We start from the raw sequence: 17,820 nt of genomic DNA, 5'->3' as shown, positions 1-17,820 counted from the left end.
AAATTGGATTAGGGACCTAAACGTGAGACCTGACACCATAAAATTCCTAGAACAGAGCACAGGCAGTAATTTCTCTGATGTTGACCATAACAAGATCTTTCTAGGTATGTCTCCTGAGGCAAGTAAAACAAAAGCAAAATAAGCACTTGTGATTACACTAAAATAAAAAACTTCTTTCCAGCAAAGGAAACCACCATAAAACTAAAAGACAACCTAACTAACTGGTAGAAGATATTTGCAATGACATATCAAACTAAGGATTACTATCCAAATTATATAAAGAATTTATACAGCTCGGGGCACCTGGGTGGCTCAGTGAGTTAAAGCCTCTGCCTTCAACTCAGGTCATGATCCCAGGGTCCTGGGATCAAGCCCCACATCGGGCTCTCTGCTCAATAGGGAGCCGGCTTTCTCCTCTCTCTCTGCCTGCCTCTCTGCCTACTTGTGATCTCTGCCTGTCAAATAAATAAATAAAATCTTTAAAAAAATGAATTTATACAGCCCAACACCAAAAAAAATCCCAAATAATCCATTTAAAAAATGGGCAGAAGACACGAACAGACATTTCTCCAAAGACAATATCCAGATGGCAAACAGATACATGAAAAGATGCTCAACATCACGTATCATCGGGGAAAGGGAAATCAAAAACAAACTGAACTATCACCTCACATCTGTTAGAATGACCAAACTCAAAAACTCAAGAAACAAGTGCTGGCAAAGATGTCGAGAAAAAGTAACATTCATGCACTGTTGGTGGGAATGCAAACTGGTGTAGTAACTGTGGAAGACAGCATACAGGTTCCTTGAAAAATTAAAAACAGAACTACCCTATGATCCAGCAATTATACTACTAGGTATTTACCCAAAGAATACAAAAACACTAATTCAAAGGGATATATACACTCCTATTTTTTTTCCTAAAGATTTTATTTATTTATTTGACAGAGAGAGATCACAAGTAGGCAGAGAGGCAGGCAGAGAGAGAGAGAAGAGGAAGCAGGCTCCCCACCAAGCAGAGAGCCTGATGCGGGACTCGATCTCAGGACCCTGAGATCATGACCTGAGCCGTAGGCAGAGGCTTAACTCACTGAGCCACCTAGGCCCCTACACTCCTATGTTTATAGTAACATTATTTACAATAGACAACCCATGGAAACAGCCCAAGTGTCGATCAATTGATGAACGGATAAAGAAGATGTGGTGTATACACATAAAATGGAATATTATTCAGCCATAAAAAAGAATGAAGTCCTGCCATTTGCAAAACATGGATGGATTTAGAGAGTATAATGCTTAGGAAAACAAGCCAGTTAGAGAATAAGAATTACCATACTATTTCACTCACTCTCGTGGAATTTAAGAAGCAAAACAAACACAAGAACAAAAAAGAGACAAACCAAAAAAACAAACTCTTAACTAGAGAACAAAGAGATGGATACCAGAGAAGAGATAAGGAGGGGGCAATAGCTGAAACCGGGGAAGTGGATTGAGAGTGCACTTACCTTGATCAGCACTGAGTAGTATATAGAACTACTGAAGCACTATTTTGTACACATGAAGTGAATGTAACACTATAAAACACTTTTTTTAAGCTATATAGCACATTATTAAGTCATTCAGCAATATATGACTAAGGTCTATAGATTAGACATTCGTATTATAAAAATGTTAATTTCCTGATTTTGTTAATTACATACGAGAATAATCTTGTTTTTAAGGAAACACAAGTAATTAGGGGTAATGTATCCCCTTGTTGGTAATTTACACCCAAATAGTTCAGAAAATAATATATACAAAGAGTAATAAAGCAAACGTGATAAACATTCAGAGAATCTGAATAAAAATAAATGAGGACTGTTGGTATTATTCTCCCAATTTTTCTGTAGGTCTGAAATTATTTCAGACTAAAAAGTTAAAAAAATTTATTCTTAAAGGAAAATGAAGAGGATTTTTAAAATTGTCCCTTTAAAAAGGACATTGGTTAAGGTTTTTTTCCCCATTTTTAAGGATAACAAACTAGATTAATTGATTAGGTAAGAAAAGTAAAAAGTGAAATGAAAACACAGCTTATAATGAATTACTGTTTAAGAAGAATTAATTATGGTATATGTCTAAAACAAACATCTAAAATATAAGTATAGGGCGCCTGGGTGGCTCAGTGGGTTAAGCTGCTGCCTTCGGCTCAGGTCATGATCCCAGAGTCCTAGGATCGAGTCCCACATCGGGCTCTCTGCTCAGCGGGGAGCCTGCTTTCCCCCTCTCTCTCTGCCTGCCTCTCTGCCTGCTTGTGATTTCTCTCTCTGTCAAATAAATAAATAAAATCTTTAAAATAAAATAAAATGTAAGTATAGCTTTTTTTTAAAATGTAACAAAACCACCAAGTGAAGACCTCATACCAAGCCTGAAATTCCTCTACTTTACAAATCACTCTAATTCCCACTCTAAATGTAAAAGTTAAGGTCCAGTAACATCACTTTTCTTATGAAATAAGAAGCATATTCAATAAAGCATGAAATAAGAGTTAGCCAACTGTAGATCCAGTCCTAGAACAGGCTGCCCAGGCTTCCACCTGGCTTAGAACCATACTATACTTCCACAACCAATCAATACTACTGGGTAGAAGAGCTTCTTCAAACCCATATTGGTGACAAGTATAAAATAAACCTTCAATAATGTGGTTAAAAAGAGAGAGCTGACAGCATATGAATTTGAAGACAAGTCTAAATCCATTAACAGTGGCCTAAAATATAAATTCATGCTTATCTAAGGGCCCAAGAGGAAGCAATGTTTTCCTTATTGTTATTTTTTTAATTTATTTTACCTCTGGGCAGGGCTCCACATGGCAGTCTTTTATTGAACAATGGCCATCTTCTGCCCAGAAAGGACATGGTCGCTTCAGATTGACCTTGAGAGAAAGATTGGATAAACGTTAGCACACATATGGCACAGTTCTTCAACACTCTCTAGGTGTCCCTGTGCTGCGCACCACTGATGTGGTGGTGGGAAGAAGAAAAAGCTTCCTACCCTGTGGCATCTATAGGGTTCAAAATTTCAAACTGCAGTTTTTCAGACACCCAGTTGTAATATCAATTAAAAACAATAACTGTTATTAGTCCTCTGAAACTTCAAAAAAGGAATAAAGTCCAAGTATACTGCTCACCTGCAGACCCTGGGCAGCATTTTACTCTGATGTCTGTCAGCACCTTACCTGTTAGGGTTCTCCCGAGCGCCCACCCGCTTCAGTGTGCACTGAGCACCCACTGTCTGCACTGTGTAGGGTCTAGGGCAAAGAAGATATATAAAAAAGTACTTCACCCACCTGGAGTCTACTGGAGGGAATAGAAATTATACATGTTTGTTTAATTACAAATTGTAGTAAGTGCTACAAAGAACATCCAGAGTTTCATGATGGAAAATAATGGGGCCGGCGGACAGTGACCTTGACTGCTCAGTGTAACTGGGGATTTTGTTTGTTATATCTTATTGTTTACATTTAGGAAGATATGGGATTTTGTATATTAAGTTTATAGCCTGCTATCTTAATGCATTTTTTATCATTTTTGTTCATTATTTAAGTTTTCTAGTATTATTTTGTCATTTATAAATGGAGATAGTTTTACTTATTCTTCAAAAATGTTTATGCCTCTAGTTGCTCTCTCTTGTTTGGTATGCTAATATCTCCAGCAGTAAAGAACAGTGGGTACCCTGGGTCCCTCACCTAAGTGAGAATTCCTCGACTATTTCCCAACAAGCAAGATTGGTGGCAATGCTAATGTTAGGATTAAAATGATCATGTTAAGGAAGTATCCATCATTCCTATTAAATTTCTTAAAAATCAGGAATGTGGGTTGAACTGTGTTGAGGACCTAAAAGCCTTGTTCCCGCATTCTTAGAATAAGATTAACTTGGTCAGGATATATTTTTCTGTAATGTGCTCAAAACTCCACATCATCTTCGATTTCACTTCTACTCTCACAGCATACAATCACCCCATCAGGTAAGTCTGTTGGTGTTACCTCTTATATACGACGTTCGTTTGCTTATTTTTCACCTCTTCCAACGCCCTATTCCAACTCCACTTTCCATCTGGTCTCATGCAAAAACCTACATGGTTTCTCTATTTCCTATCTCACACCCTGAGAGTCTGTTTTGTACAAATCCCCCCAAAAGCTTATTACACTTACACTAAAATTCAACATCCTAACACAAGATTTTCTCATCTGGCTCTTACTTTCCAACTCTCCATATCTCACTCACCTTGCTCCAGCCAGGCTGAACTTATTCCTCAAACACGCTCAACCTTTATGCCTGCACTCAAGACGTTTATACCTGTTGCTCTACTCTCCTTCCCTGGAATGTTCTCTCTCCGCATCTTGTCATGGCTTTCACATTATGTAGGTCTTTAATCAAATGGCACAGCACGGATACCTTCCTTTCCTGATCATCTTCCTTAAAAGTAAAGCTACCTAACTTCCCCACCCCATTAATTTATTCTGTCTCCTACTTTATTCTTCTCCATAGCATTAACCTTAGTAAGCATATGAAATTATATTTCACTGTTTATTGTTTGCCTTCCTAATCTGGATAAAAGCTTCATGAAGTCAGAGTCTTTGTGTTATTCACTATTGTATCCACAGCACTTAGAATAGCACCTACTGCGCGATGCCTGGGTGGCTCAGTCAGCTAAGCATCTGCCTTCAGCTTAGGTCATGATCCCAGGGTCCTGGGATCAAGCTCTGTGTCAGGCTCCCTGCTCAGTGGGGAACCTGCTTCTCCCTCTGCCTGCCACTTCCCCTGCTTGTGCTCTCTTTCTCTCTGACATACAAACAAAATCTTAAAAAATAATAATAATAAAAATAGGAAAACTCTTTAAAAAAGGGCACCTACTGCAAAGTAATTATTCAATAAATATTCTGTAAATAAAGAAATGGAATAGATAGTATAAGAAACTGTAAATACCAACTCAGCAGCCAACTGAGCAGTTGACAGGGATAGTCTGGCTTCCACCTAGGTATCCTTGCTCAATCATAAGTATGTTTGCACATGTTTAAAATTAACCTATTCTCTTTGCTTTCTTTTTCTGCCACTAGCATATGAAAAGTATACTGATGGTGGTTAAATGTCCTTTTTGTTTAATTTGTAGGTTGGCAGAACTAGAGAAAGGAATAATCATCACCAGAATATCCTTGACTTGGAGACAAATGCATTAACTAGATCACTGCATTACCTTCCTTGGGAAGTAAGTGGATATTTCCATTACATATGGAATAATTTCATCAAATTGATTAGAACATTTTCTTAGAACACTGTTATGTTTGCCTATCCAACTTTCATTTTTCCTCCTCCTGTAAACCCTAATGTTCCTTTGAGAAACAATCACTCCCCCTTATATTTATGTAAATAGGATTGTTAACCAAAGTGTCTTTCCCTCTTTTGGTCAATTAGACCAATAAGACACCTGTATAAGTGTTTTTCCAGAAATTAGGGAGGAATTTCTTCCAGAAATTTGATATAGAGTGTTGCAAAAACAAGGGAAATGGCTATTGCATTTCTTCCTAGGCACATGACATAATAAAATTTTTGTCACCTTCAAAAAAAAAAAAAAAGAAAAGGGCAATGGCCAATGGTGCCAAAATTTTGGTGGTGACATAAAAATAATGGCTATTAGTTCCTGCTCTAATTTCTTTTTGTACCCTCAGAAATATTTAAAGACGAAGATAGCTATATAGAATCAGGATAAAAAAGAAAATCGTGCTTAATTTTTAAAATAAACTAAAAAGGAGTATCAAAGAAATTATAACCCAATCGAATACTGAGAGCAAGAGCAAAACAAAGCATAAGAGCAGCTTTTAAAATATTGTTCTTCGATTTAAAATACTGCTTTTGAATATTGCTTATTGTTGCTACCTTTAAACTAGCATTGGTTATTCTGTAAAGGTCTAGAGCAGAGCGCTCAATTTAAGAATCAATTCCACAGTATTACTAAGAAGGCTGTTCTGCTTGTGCCCTCAGCCTGGTTCAGCAGCCCTTCCATTGAGCTCCCCAGGAACCATGTGCTGCTGTGGTACTTACACTGAGAAAAGCACTAACAGGACAGAGCCCGCCAGCACAACACAGAGCCTGGGGAGGGGTCTAGATGGCGGAGCCTAAATTACAGTGAAAGCTGAAAGGTAAGTCTGTGGCACTTTCAGCTTCTGTGGAAGTAGTCTCTGTCCCAAAACTGAAAGATTAGGAATTTCCCAAACACAGGAAGAGGGCTCAGGTTCTCAGTGCTCAAAAAGACGATCAGGTTTTACTACAGTACTTAATATATTCCAATGATAAAAAAAAAAACACAGAGCATTCTGAGAAGTCAAAATGGGTTTTCAAAAGGGTCATAGAAGTCACATCTGTAGAGAGCTATGTAAAAATTTTTGCTACTAACGGAATCAAAAATTATAACTATACCTTATAATAACGGAAGTAGTCTCGCTCTTGCAATTTTTTTATTTTGGGGAAGATTTTGAAGGTGTTAAAGTTATCGATGCTATTGATATCGCACAGGCAATCATCCAGGACTCCGGTTACCTGGGGGTGGGGAATATATACATATAAAATTTAAAATATGTAAATTATAGATATTTCAACCTTTGCAAATCTGTACTATTGTATAAAAAGATAGTTTATTCATTTGAGGTAACTAGTCTTTGTTAAGATACATAACATTAAAGGGGTGCCTTGGTGGCTCAGTTGATTAAGTCAATTAAGTCGTTTTAAGCCAGTTAAGCCTCTGCCTTCAGCTCTGGTAGAGATCCCAAGGTCCTGGGATCAAGCCCTGCTCAACAGGGAGCCTGTTTTTCCCTCTCCCTCTGCCACTCGCCCATTCATTCCTTTCCTCTCTCAAATAAAATTCTTTAAAAAAGATATATAACATTAAAACAATCATTTACTTTTTACTATGGCCAATTAGGTAAAGAACAACAGAAGGATTAGATATACCTATTCTGAAGAACTAAGCATTATTGTTTAGTGGCTAGAGAAATATATTGAATATTCCTCCCTACCCCAAACATACATAAAATCCAAATGTAGTAGGAAAACTAAAGCATTTCTTCCAAGACTAACCTAAAAGTCACAGACTATAATAATACTGCTGTAGTAACCCCATCTTTCTTTTCTACTGCCATTTATGAAACACTTATGTGATAGGCATAGTGCTAAGAACATTACAGGTTACCTCATTTATTCTTTAAATATTCTATGAAATAGGTATTATTATCCTCATTTTACACATAAGAAAATTAAGGCTTAGCATAGTTAAAATAAGGGCCATCTGTACCCCAATGTTTATAGCAGCAATGGCCACGGTCGCCAAACTGTGGAAAGAACCAAGATGCCCTTCAACGGACGAATGGATAAGGAAGATGTGGTCCATATACACTATCGAGTATTATGCCTCCATCAGAAAGGACGAATACCCAACTTTTATAGCAACAGGGACAGGACTGGAAGAGATTATGCTGAGTGAAATAAGTCAAGCAGAGAGAGTCAATGATCATATGGTTTCACTTATTTGTGGAGCATAACAAATAGCATGGAGGACAAGGGGAGATGGAGAGGAGAAGGGAGTTGAGGGAAATTGGAAGGGGAGGTGAATCATGAGAGACTATGGACTCTGAAAAACAACCTGAGGGTTTTGAAGGGGCGGGGGGGGGTGGGAGGTTGGGGTACCAGGTGGTGGGTATTATAGAGGGCACGGATTGCATGGAGCACTGGGTGTGGTGCAAAAATAATGAATAATGTTATGCTGAAAATAAATAAAAAATAAATTAAAAAAATAATTTTTCCAACGTAAAAATGAGACTTAGTCCCAAATAATCACACTTAAAAATACATGCTTTATCTACTGCTCAAAGTATACACTAACTGAACAGAAAATGATATTTACAAAATGAGTTCAGAATCCAAAATTTCCATAAAACATTCCTCAGCTAAATTTAAAAATGGGACTCACTGACATCCACATCTCAGATGAATCTTCAGGGAATCAGGTTGAGTGAAAAAAAAGCCAACCTCAAAATGTTACTTATTATGTGATTTCATTTATACAACATTTTTTTTAAGATTTTGTTTATTTATTTGACATAGATAACAAGTAGGCAGAGAGGCAGAGAGAGAGAGGAGGAAGCAGGCTCCTCGCTGAGCAGAGAGCCCGATGCGGGACTTGATCCCAGGACCCTGAGATCATGACCTGAGCCGAAGGCAGAGGCTTAATCCACTGAGCCACCGAGGCACCCCTACAACATTTTTCAAATGGAGAAAAGTTTGTTGGTTACCAGGGCTTAAGGACTGGAGTAGGGAGAGGAACTGGAGTCAGGGAGAGGGGTAGAAAGGAGGGAAAGTGGTTATAAAAGGGCAAGAAGAGAGGTGCCTGAGTGGCTCAGTCAGTTGAGCTTTTGACTCTTGGCTTCAGCTCAGGTCATGATCTCAGGGTCATGAGACTGAGACTCACAATGGGCCCATGCTCAATGGGCAGTCTGCTTGAGATTCTCTCTCTCCCTCCTCTGCCCCTCTCCAATCCCTCTCTGGGTGGCTCAGTGGGTTAAGCCGCTGCCTTCGGCTCAGGTCATGATCTCAGGGTCCTGGGATCGAGTCCCGCATTGGGCTCTCTGCTCTGCAGGGAGCCTGCTTCCTCCTCTCTCTCTCTCTGCCTGCCTCTCTGCCTACTTGTAATCTCTCTCTGTCAAATAAATAAATAAAATCTTTAAAAAAAATTAAATTATTTTAAAAAGGGCAAGAGGAAGGATCCTTGTGGTGACGAAATTGTTCGGCATCTTTACTACGGTGGTGGACACATAAAAGTGGACAGAATACGTATAGACGCGAGGGAGACCAGGAGGGATCTGAGTAAGATCAGCGGGTGCGTCAGTGTCAATGTCTTGGTGATAATACCGCACTCCATGTTTGCCAAATGGTACCAGTGGGTGAAACTAGATACAGTGTAGATGGCATTTCTTTGTATTATTTCTTATATCCGCATGGAACCTGCACTTACCTTGATTAAAATTAAAAAAAACAAAACAAAACGGGGGGGGTACCCAGGTTGTTAAAGATCATTCGTATGATCCATTGGAGGAATCTATGCACAGATGATCAGAAAATGGAAACCAGAAATTCCCAATTGTTTCTTTCTCATGTTTTCCCCCTAGGAATACAAATGTGTCCCCAAACTCCCTACAACACAGAGTCAGAGGTATATTATCTTTAAAGAACAAAGGATCGTTCACAACAATTTTGGCTCTAGAATTCCAGATGCTTTACTATCCTAGTTACTAAGATCCTGTCACTAACTATTGAATTTTATTCCATTTCTCTAGCTTACTATTTGTAAAACTTCAAATTCTAAGTAATTGTGGAGAGTGTGGGGGGAGTAGAAATACCAACTGACAACTTTCTAGGTTTTAAAAATACTTTATCCAGTGACTGCTCTTTCTTACAAATATTTCTTAAATTGTTCCTTTTTAGTAAACCACCATATTTTTAAAAAATATTTTCATTGTGGTAGAGGCTGGGGTAAGGTATACAAAATTATCACGTACTTATTTCTAACTCTTAAATACTAAGACAAAAGCCTGCATATCACTAAATTTTTAAAAATAGAAATAGATATCTCAGTGTGGTTTTAATTTGAATCTCCCTGAGGGCTAATGATGATGAACATTTTTTCATGTATCTGATAGCCATTTGTATGTCTTGATTGGAGAAGTGTCTGTTCATATCTTCTGCCCATTTTTTGATGTGTTTGTCTGTTTCATGTGTGTTGAGTTTGAGGAGTTCATTATAGATCCTGGATATCAACCTTTTGTCTGTACTGTCATTTGCAAATATCTTCTCCCATTCCGTGGAAACAACATGTGTTGGAGAGGATGTGGAGAAAGGAGAACTCTCTTCCACTGTTGGTGGGAATGCAGGTTGGTGCAGCCTCTTTGGAGAACAGTGTGGAGATTCCTCAAGAAATTAAAAATAGAGCTTCCCTATGACCCTGCAATTGCACTCCTGGGTATTTACCCCAAAGACACAGATGTCGTGAAAAGAAGGGCCGTCTGTACCCCAATGTTTATAGCAGCAATGGCCACGGTCGCCAAACTATGGAAAGAACCAAGATGCCCTTCAACGGATGAATGGATAAGGAAGATGTGGTCCATATACACTATGGAGTATTATGCCTCCATCAGAAAGGATGAATACCCAACTTTTGTAGCAACATGGACGGGACTGGAAGAGATTATGCTGAGTGAAATAAGTCAAGCAGAGAGAGTCAATGATCATATGGTTTCACTTATTTGTGGAGCATAACAAATAGCATGGAGGACAAGGGGCGTTAGAGAGGAGAAGGGAATTTGGGTAAATTGGAAGGGGAGGTGAACCATGAGAGACTATGGACTCTGAAAAACAATCTGAGGGGTTTGAAGTGGCGGGGGGGGGTGGGAGGTTGGGGTACCAGGTGGTGGGTATTATAGAGGGCACGGCTTGCATGGAGCACTGGGTGTGGTGAAAAAATAATGAATAATGTTTTTCTGAAAATAAATAAATTGGAAAAAAAATAGAAATAGAGAGGTGCCTGGGTGCCTCTTGGCTGAGCATCTGACTCTTGGTTTCAGCTCAGGTCATGATCTCAGGGTACTGGGATGGAGCCTCAGGCTGTCCCTGCAGGCTCCCTGCTCAGCAGGGAACCTGCTTCTCCAGCTCTCCCCACCCTCCACCCCCTTCTCTTTCTAAAGTAAATAATCTTAAAAAAAAAAACAGAAATAGAATACGGCTATTATCTTTTAAGTCCCTTTCTAATTATAGCCATCTCCCTCCCCCTGGAGGTAGAGTAACTTATTTTTGTTAATTACCTTTCCTTGCAATTTCATCACAAATGATATATCCCTAAACAATATAGAGGGTTCTTTTTGTTTTTGAACTTTAATATTAATGACATGTTTCTTTTGCTAATATTTTGCCAGCTACCCACCATAATGAGCTTTTTTTTTTTTCTGACAGAAATCACAAGTAGGCAGAGAGGCAGACAGAGAGAGAGGAGGAAGCAGGCTCTCCGCAGAGCAGAGAGCCCGATGTGGGGCTCGATCCCAGGACCCTGGGATCATGACCTGAGCCGAAGGCAGAGGCTTTAACCCACTGAGCCACCCAGGCGCCCCCATAATGAGTTTTATGGTCATTCATTTTCCCTGCTGTAAATGTTGTATTATATGAAAATATCACAGTGCATTTATTCTATTGTTGACCTGTAAGGTCGGCAGAATAATGGCCCCCAAGATATCCATGCCATAATTCCAAAAGCCAGTGAATATGTTACAGTACATGGCAAAAGTGACTCTGCATATGTGATTAAGATCTTGAGATGGTAGTTAATACTGGATTATTTAAGCAGATTCAGTAATAAGATCCTTGTAAGAGGAAGACAGTGTCAGAGTCAGACTGGAAGGTGCTACATTACTGGCTTTTAAGACAATGGAAAAGGACACAGGCCAGGAACACAGCAGCCTCTAAGAGCCTGGAAAAGGGAAGGAATGATGATTCTCCCCTAGAGCCTCCAGGAGAAATGCAGCTTTGTTGATACCTTTATTTCATCCTGTAAAACCCATTTTCAGACTTCTGGCCTACAGCATTACATGATCATAAATTTGTATTATTTTAAGCCACTAAATTTGTGGTAATTTGTTAGAGCAGCAACAGGAAACTAATGCAATCCATATTTAGGTTGTTCCCAGATTAAGTTAAAGAACAATACTACACAAACACTTTTTTCTTTATGTCCCTATATATGTAAGAGTTTCTCCAGCTTATATGCTTACAAGTGAAATTACTATAGCTCATTTCCAAAATAGGTATACCACTTCACAATCCTACCAACAGCAGATAGGAGTTACTGCTAAATCATATATTTGCCATTATTGGATATTTTTTAAAAAAGATTTTATTTGGGGCACCTGGGTGGCTCAGTGGGTTAAGCCTCTGCCTTCGGCTCAGGTCATGATCTCAGGGTCCTGGGATCTGCACCCCGCATCCCTCAGTGTCTCTGCTCAGCAGGGAGGCTGCTTCCCGCCCCCCCTCTGCCTCTCTGTCTACTTGTGATCCCTGTCAAATAAATAAAATCCTTTTTATTAAGAAAAAAGATTTTATTTATTAAAATTTATTAAATTTATTCAATTATTTAAATCAAAGCATTAACTTATTAATTTAAATTAAAATTAAAATATTAATAATTTTAATTAAAATTTATTTATTTAAGATTTATTAAATTTATTAAAATAAATTATTTTATTTATTAAAAATATTTTATTTATTACTTGACAGAGAGATAGAGAGCACAAGTAGACAGAGAGGCAGGCAGAGGGATAGGGAGAAGCAGGCTCTCTGCTGAGCAGGGAGCCTGATGTGGGGCTTGATCCCAGGACCACAGGATCAAGACCTGAGCCGAAGGCAGCTGCTTAACCAACTGAGCCACCTAAGCACCACAATTATTTGATATTTAAAAAATTTTTACCAATATAGTAAGCAGGAAAGAGTATCTGATTTTTGTATTGATGAAGTATAATGTTTTATGTTCCATAAGACATGTGTATTTCTTGTGTGAAATACCTGTTTTTCATTTTTCTACTGGGTTGTCTTTTTCATATTAACATGCAGGAATCAATACTTTTTCCCTATTCTGGCACATTCTTCTGGAACTCCAACCTGACATATTATATTACTGTGTCTCTTAAGCTCTCTTTAAAATTTACTAATCCATTATCTCTCTGAGCTTCCTTCCGAATAATTCATGCTTTTACTTTCCATTCATTCATTCATTCAACATATTTGAGAATCTACCTCACATAAGCCTTGTACTGTTCTACCTGCTGGAAGTGCAAAAAGAGAAGAAAGAAAGATTAAAAAAAAAAAGAGAGACCAAAATCTCTGCCCTCCATGAGCTTACATGCTCATAGGAAAGGGCGGGGGGAGAATGAGCCACATACAGAGTTTGTCAGATGATAATAAAGTAACAGGGAAACCAGGGAATAGGAATTGCAGGACGGAGTTGCTACGATTTTCAAAAGGAGAGTTACAAAAGGTCTCAGTCAAATTTTGGCAATGCTTGAAGGGGGAAAAGGAACAAGCCATACAATTTGGGAGAGTGGAGGAAAGCACTCCAGGCATTGGGAACACAAACTATAAGTGCCCCGAGGCAGTCAGCTTGCCCAATGTTTCTGAAGAAAAATAAGGGGGACTATGTAGTAGGTGAAAGGAGAAATAGGAGACCATTATAAGACTTTGGCTTTAGTGGAACCCGGGGTTTTCTCACACCAACCAAGTCTCCAACTCTCCAACACAAAGTGAGTGCCCAAATCAGTTTTGATACCACCTGGAGTCAGAGCAGACCTCACGGAATTAAGGGCTCAGACACACAGACTGTCCCCACCTTAGATATCAGTCCCAAGTTCCAAGCCACCTGTACTTCTGACTGACCAGCTATAAATCGAGGTTTTCATGACTCTCTTCTCTGGTTCAGTAATTTGCAATGGCTGACAGGACCAAGGAAACGCTTATGTTTACTGTAAAGGATACAACTCAGGAAGTACCAAATAGAATAGATAGGGGCACAGGGCAAGTGTTAGGAGGTGCAAGTACAGACCTTCTCTGCCTCCAACGCACCCTCCCAGCAAGGGTCTATTCGCCCACCTGGAAATGCGTCAATCTTGTTTTAAGAGCTTCTACAGAGCTCCATCTCTAGCACCCCTATCCCCATCCTAGTGGCCATGGTGGGGCCCAAAGAGGAGAAATAAGCAAAAGATACCAGAAAGACTAACCAGAAAGACAAGACAAAATCAGAAAAGGACAGCATCCTGGAAGCCCAGAGAAAAGGAGTATTTCAAGGAGAGTAAGTGATGAACCGTGGGGAAAAAACTGCTGTCTAGAGGTAAAGCTAAGGTTTAAAAACTCACTATTGGCTTTAACAAGAAAGACACTATGGACCTTGCCAAGAGCAGTTTCCGAGGAGCTGGAGTAGGTTGAAGAGAGAACCAGCATGGAAGGAGTAAGGATAATTCCTTTGATGAGTTTGTTTTTTTTTTTTTGATAGAGAAGAGAAAAATGGAGCAGAGCCAGGAGAGTTGGGCAGGTTGAGAGGTAACTGTAAACTAGAATTAACACCATGTTTTAGAATGACAGTAACAGTCCATCAGAGAAGGAAAAACTAATGATCCAGGAGAGAAAGGGAAGAGTTGTTGAGCCATGTGCTTGAAAGAGGGAATGGAACCTAATGCAGAGGAGGCAGGGATTGACCTTTGATAAGAGTTCACCCGTTCAAAAAAAAAAAAAATTTACAGTTCATCTATGATAATCCATTGGAAGTCATGACGTGTGGATTCAAAAGCCAATAGGTAAACACATAAGGATTACACTGATTACTCCAATTTTGTTAGTGAAATACAAAGATAAGAAAAGGGGAAGTGTTGGAGGATTAAGTAGAAAAAGACATAACATGGTAGCATGATTCAGTAATCCTTTCTTTTTTTTTTTTAAGATTTTATTTATTTATCAGAGAGAGAGAGAGAGAGAGCGAGCACAGGCAGACAGAGTGGCAGGCAGAAGCAGAGGCAGAGGGAGAAGCAGGCTCCCCGCCGAGCAAGGAGCCAGATGTGGGACTCGATCCCAGGACACTGGGATCATGACCTGAGCCGAAGGCAGCTGCTTAACCAACTGAGCCACCCAGGCGTCCCAGTAATCCTTTCTTCTGCTGGACGTAATCAGCTAGCTAATCCACCCATTGAGTTTTTAATTTCAGCTCTAGAAATCGCAGGTCTTTTTCCATAGTCTATATTTCTAATACCTCATTCATGGTGTTTAGTGTTTGGTGATTTTGCCTATTAGCTGCTTATTCTCCTTGACACTGTATCTTCAAGAATTCTTTACGGCCTGTGTTGAAAATAAATTCTTCCAGAGGAAATGAATATTTGCTTTTACCAGTAAACCAGCCCCACTTCTGGGAGACATATCCAATAAAATGAGATAATATATACTGAAACACGTTGGAGATTAAATACTATCTATAATACGCTCCAATACTGTATTAGAAAATACCACTGGAGGGGACGCCTGGGTGGCGCAGTTGGTTGGACGACTGCCTCCGGCTCAGGGCGTGATCCTGGAGTCCCGGGATCGAGTCCCACATCGGGCTCCCAGCTCCATGGGGAGTCTGCTTCGCTCTCTGACCTTCTCCTCGCTCATGCTCTCTCTCACTGTCTCTCTCTCTCAAATAAATAAATAAAATCTTTAAAAAAAAAAAAAAAAGAAAATACCACTGGAAACAAAAACCAAATGTATCCACTTTTGAGGACTGTTTCACAAAACGTTCCTTTGAATATGCACAAATATTTAATTTTTGAACTATATGTATTCATTTGGACATGATAAAATGATACGTATTTGTTTGGAGATAATAAAAGTAAACGTGCAATTATAAAACAGTAACACATGTCATTAGTAGATGAGAAAAACCTAAAGTGAAGTTTCCAGATTGATGACAAAGTATACAATTAACATAGGCTATAAAAAGAAAAAAATGAGATAAGTCTCCTTTAAGAAAAATATCTAAATGTATACCCCAAAACTATCACCGCTAGAAGATAATTTTGCTAAAGACAATTTGGAAAATTTACTTTTTAGAAGATTTCCAGATTTCCATTAGTTCAGTGTTTTCTAAGCGGGGCTCACAAGGTAGTTCAGAGGATAACTGCGTTGCAGTTACTTACAAACAAGGCCTGTTTTAAATTGCTGATCGCGGGGCGCCTGGGTGGCTCAGTGGGTTAAGCCGCTGCCTTCGGCACAGGCCCTGATCTCAGGGTCCTGGGATCGAGTCCCACATCGGTCTCTCTGCTCAGCAGGGAGCCTGCTTCCTCCTCTTTCTCTCTGCCTGCCTCTCTGCCTACTTGTGATCTCTCTCTGTCAAATAAATAAATAAAATCTTTTAAAAAAAATAAAAAAAAAATAAATTGCTGATCGCTGGGTCCCATCCAGAGCCACTAAATCAGCACAGGTGGCAACGGGGCCAGAGAATCTGCATTTTTAACACGCTCACCAATAACGAACCCGGAAGTCTGCCCCTTAGATGTTTACCAAATCATTCATTTAAAAAATCCCCACACAAATATAATGTTCGTGCTTTCTGGGATGTGCACGCACCATAATGCCAGGAGGAAAGTGTGTGAACAAAGTCAGAAAAGCACGTTTACACGGTTGCACGCACGGCTTCAGCCGTCCTCAGCCGGGAGCACCAACTGCTTCAAATGGGCATCTCAGCTCGCCGTCGAGCCACGGAGATACCTGCCCTCCCAGGGGGCAACCCGGCACAGCCGCACCTGCTGCTGCAGGAAAGCAGCGAACGGGGCCTCGGGGCAAAGGCTCTGGCTTTCCACACCCTCGACCTCCAGCGCACTCTGTCCTGCAGGTGTCACAGGGCGCCCCCGGGGCCGGCCCACTCTCCCCACGTCACCCGTCACCGACCGGCCGTGTCCGCGAGCTTTCCCCTCGGGCCCCCCGGACCCCGCGGACCGGCTCAGCCGGCGAGAACTCCCCCGAGAACGAGGGACGGCAGAGCCGGGGCGCAGCAGGGGGATCTCCAGCCCAAGAGCTCCAGGACTCGGGGTCTGGCGTCCCTCCCCGCCCGCAGCACTCCTGAGGGACGCGGGGGAGCCCCCCGGTGAGGGGCGGGCTTCCCCCGTCCGCGCGTCCCTCCCCACACAGCGGACGGAGTCCCCAGTCCCGCCCGGGCTCCCGCACACGCCCCGCCGCCCCACAAATCAGAAGGAAAAGCGGAAACGCCTCCGGGAACCGTCACCGCCGCCCTCATCCTGCCACCGCCTCCACGAAAGTCGCCGCCCCGCACTCACCGCGCGCATCTCGCAGGCGCCCCGGGACGCGGCGGTTCGGGTCACGGCCCCCCGCCCGCGCGGTCCCCAAAGCCCCTGCGGGTCCGGCCTGGCCCTGCCCGCACCCCCGCCGCGGCCCGCTTGCCGCCAGCGCCTGCGTCCTGCCCCGCGTCCCCGCCCCGCCGGCCCTGGGCTCACCTGGGCCTCGACGACGCGCGGGAGGAAGCTCAGCGTGACCAGCAGCTGCACTGCGGCCGCCCCCCGCCCGGAGCCGGCCCGCCGGGGCCCCCGGCTCATGCTGACCTCTTCCCACAGTGCTTCCCGCCGGGCCCCTCGGGGCCGGGGAACGGCGGGCGGCCCGGGCGACGACCCAAGGGGACAGCTCCCGGCGGCTGCGAGGCTCCAGGGTCAGAGGTCCGCGTCGTGCGGACGCTGGGGACGCCCTCCCCGGCTCCCGGCAGCAGCGAGTGAGGCCGGAGAGCCGGGCGCCCCCACTTCAACTCCCAGGCTGCCCCGCCCCCGGCTTCCCCTTCGCCCCGGCCACGCCTCCCCCTCCGAGCGCAGGGCCTTGTGGGAGTTGTGGTCCCCTCCTGCGGGGAGGCGGGGCCGGCGGCGGAGGGAGCCCGGGAGCGGCGGCGGCGGCAGCTCCGCCTCCCCCACGGCGGCCAATGGGGCAGAACCACGCGAGCCTCCAAAACAAGAGGCGCTGCGGGCGAGGCTCCGCTTCCTTCGGCGGGGCGCCGCGCCGCCTCCTCTCCACCGCGGTGTCTCCTGGAATCCCGGCCAGGAGTTAGGCCGGGGTGGCCGGTCCCCGACGCCGCACAGCCGGGGGACTCCGGGACGCGTCCCAGGGGACCTTTGACTGCGAGCCGGGGCGCGCTCTGCGTCTCCTGCGGAGGCCCAGCCCTCAGGCGCCGGGCAGGGC

At 42.5% G+C, this 17,820-nt stretch overlaps 1 protein-coding gene across 3 annotated transcripts in view; it reads right to left on the bottom strand.

Moving 5' to 3' along the window:
- The window catches only part of ERO1B (endoplasmic reticulum oxidoreductase 1 beta), a 73,635-nt gene extending 56,246 nt beyond the window's left edge, over positions 1–17,389 (bottom strand). Inside the window, exons 1-4 of one of the 3 annotated variants that reach the window (XM_044239314.1) lie at positions 17,263–17,387; positions 17,094–17,213; positions 6,451–6,570; positions 2,825–2,908 (exon numbers count right to left, since the gene is read on the bottom strand). In XM_044239314.1, the coding sequence (XP_044095249.1) occupies positions 2,825–2,908; positions 6,451–6,570; positions 17,094–17,192 (303 nt within the window). In that variant the 5' untranslated portion in view covers positions 17,193–17,213; positions 17,263–17,387. Of the gene's footprint in view, positions 1–2,824; positions 2,909–6,450; positions 6,571–17,093 lie in introns of all 3 variants that reach the window. The other 2 variants (XM_044239317.1, XM_044239316.1) reach the window with 2 other exon arrangements.
- Positions 17,390–17,820: the final 431 nt, after the last annotated feature.

The sequence above is a fragment of the Neovison vison genome, chromosome 2 (genome assembly GCF_020171115.1).
Source record: "Neovison vison isolate M4711 chromosome 2, ASM_NN_V1, whole genome shotgun sequence".
Classification (NCBI taxonomy): Eukaryota; Metazoa; Chordata; class Mammalia; order Carnivora; family Mustelidae; genus Neogale; species Neogale vison.
This window is presented reverse-complemented; position numbering and strand designations above follow the sequence as displayed.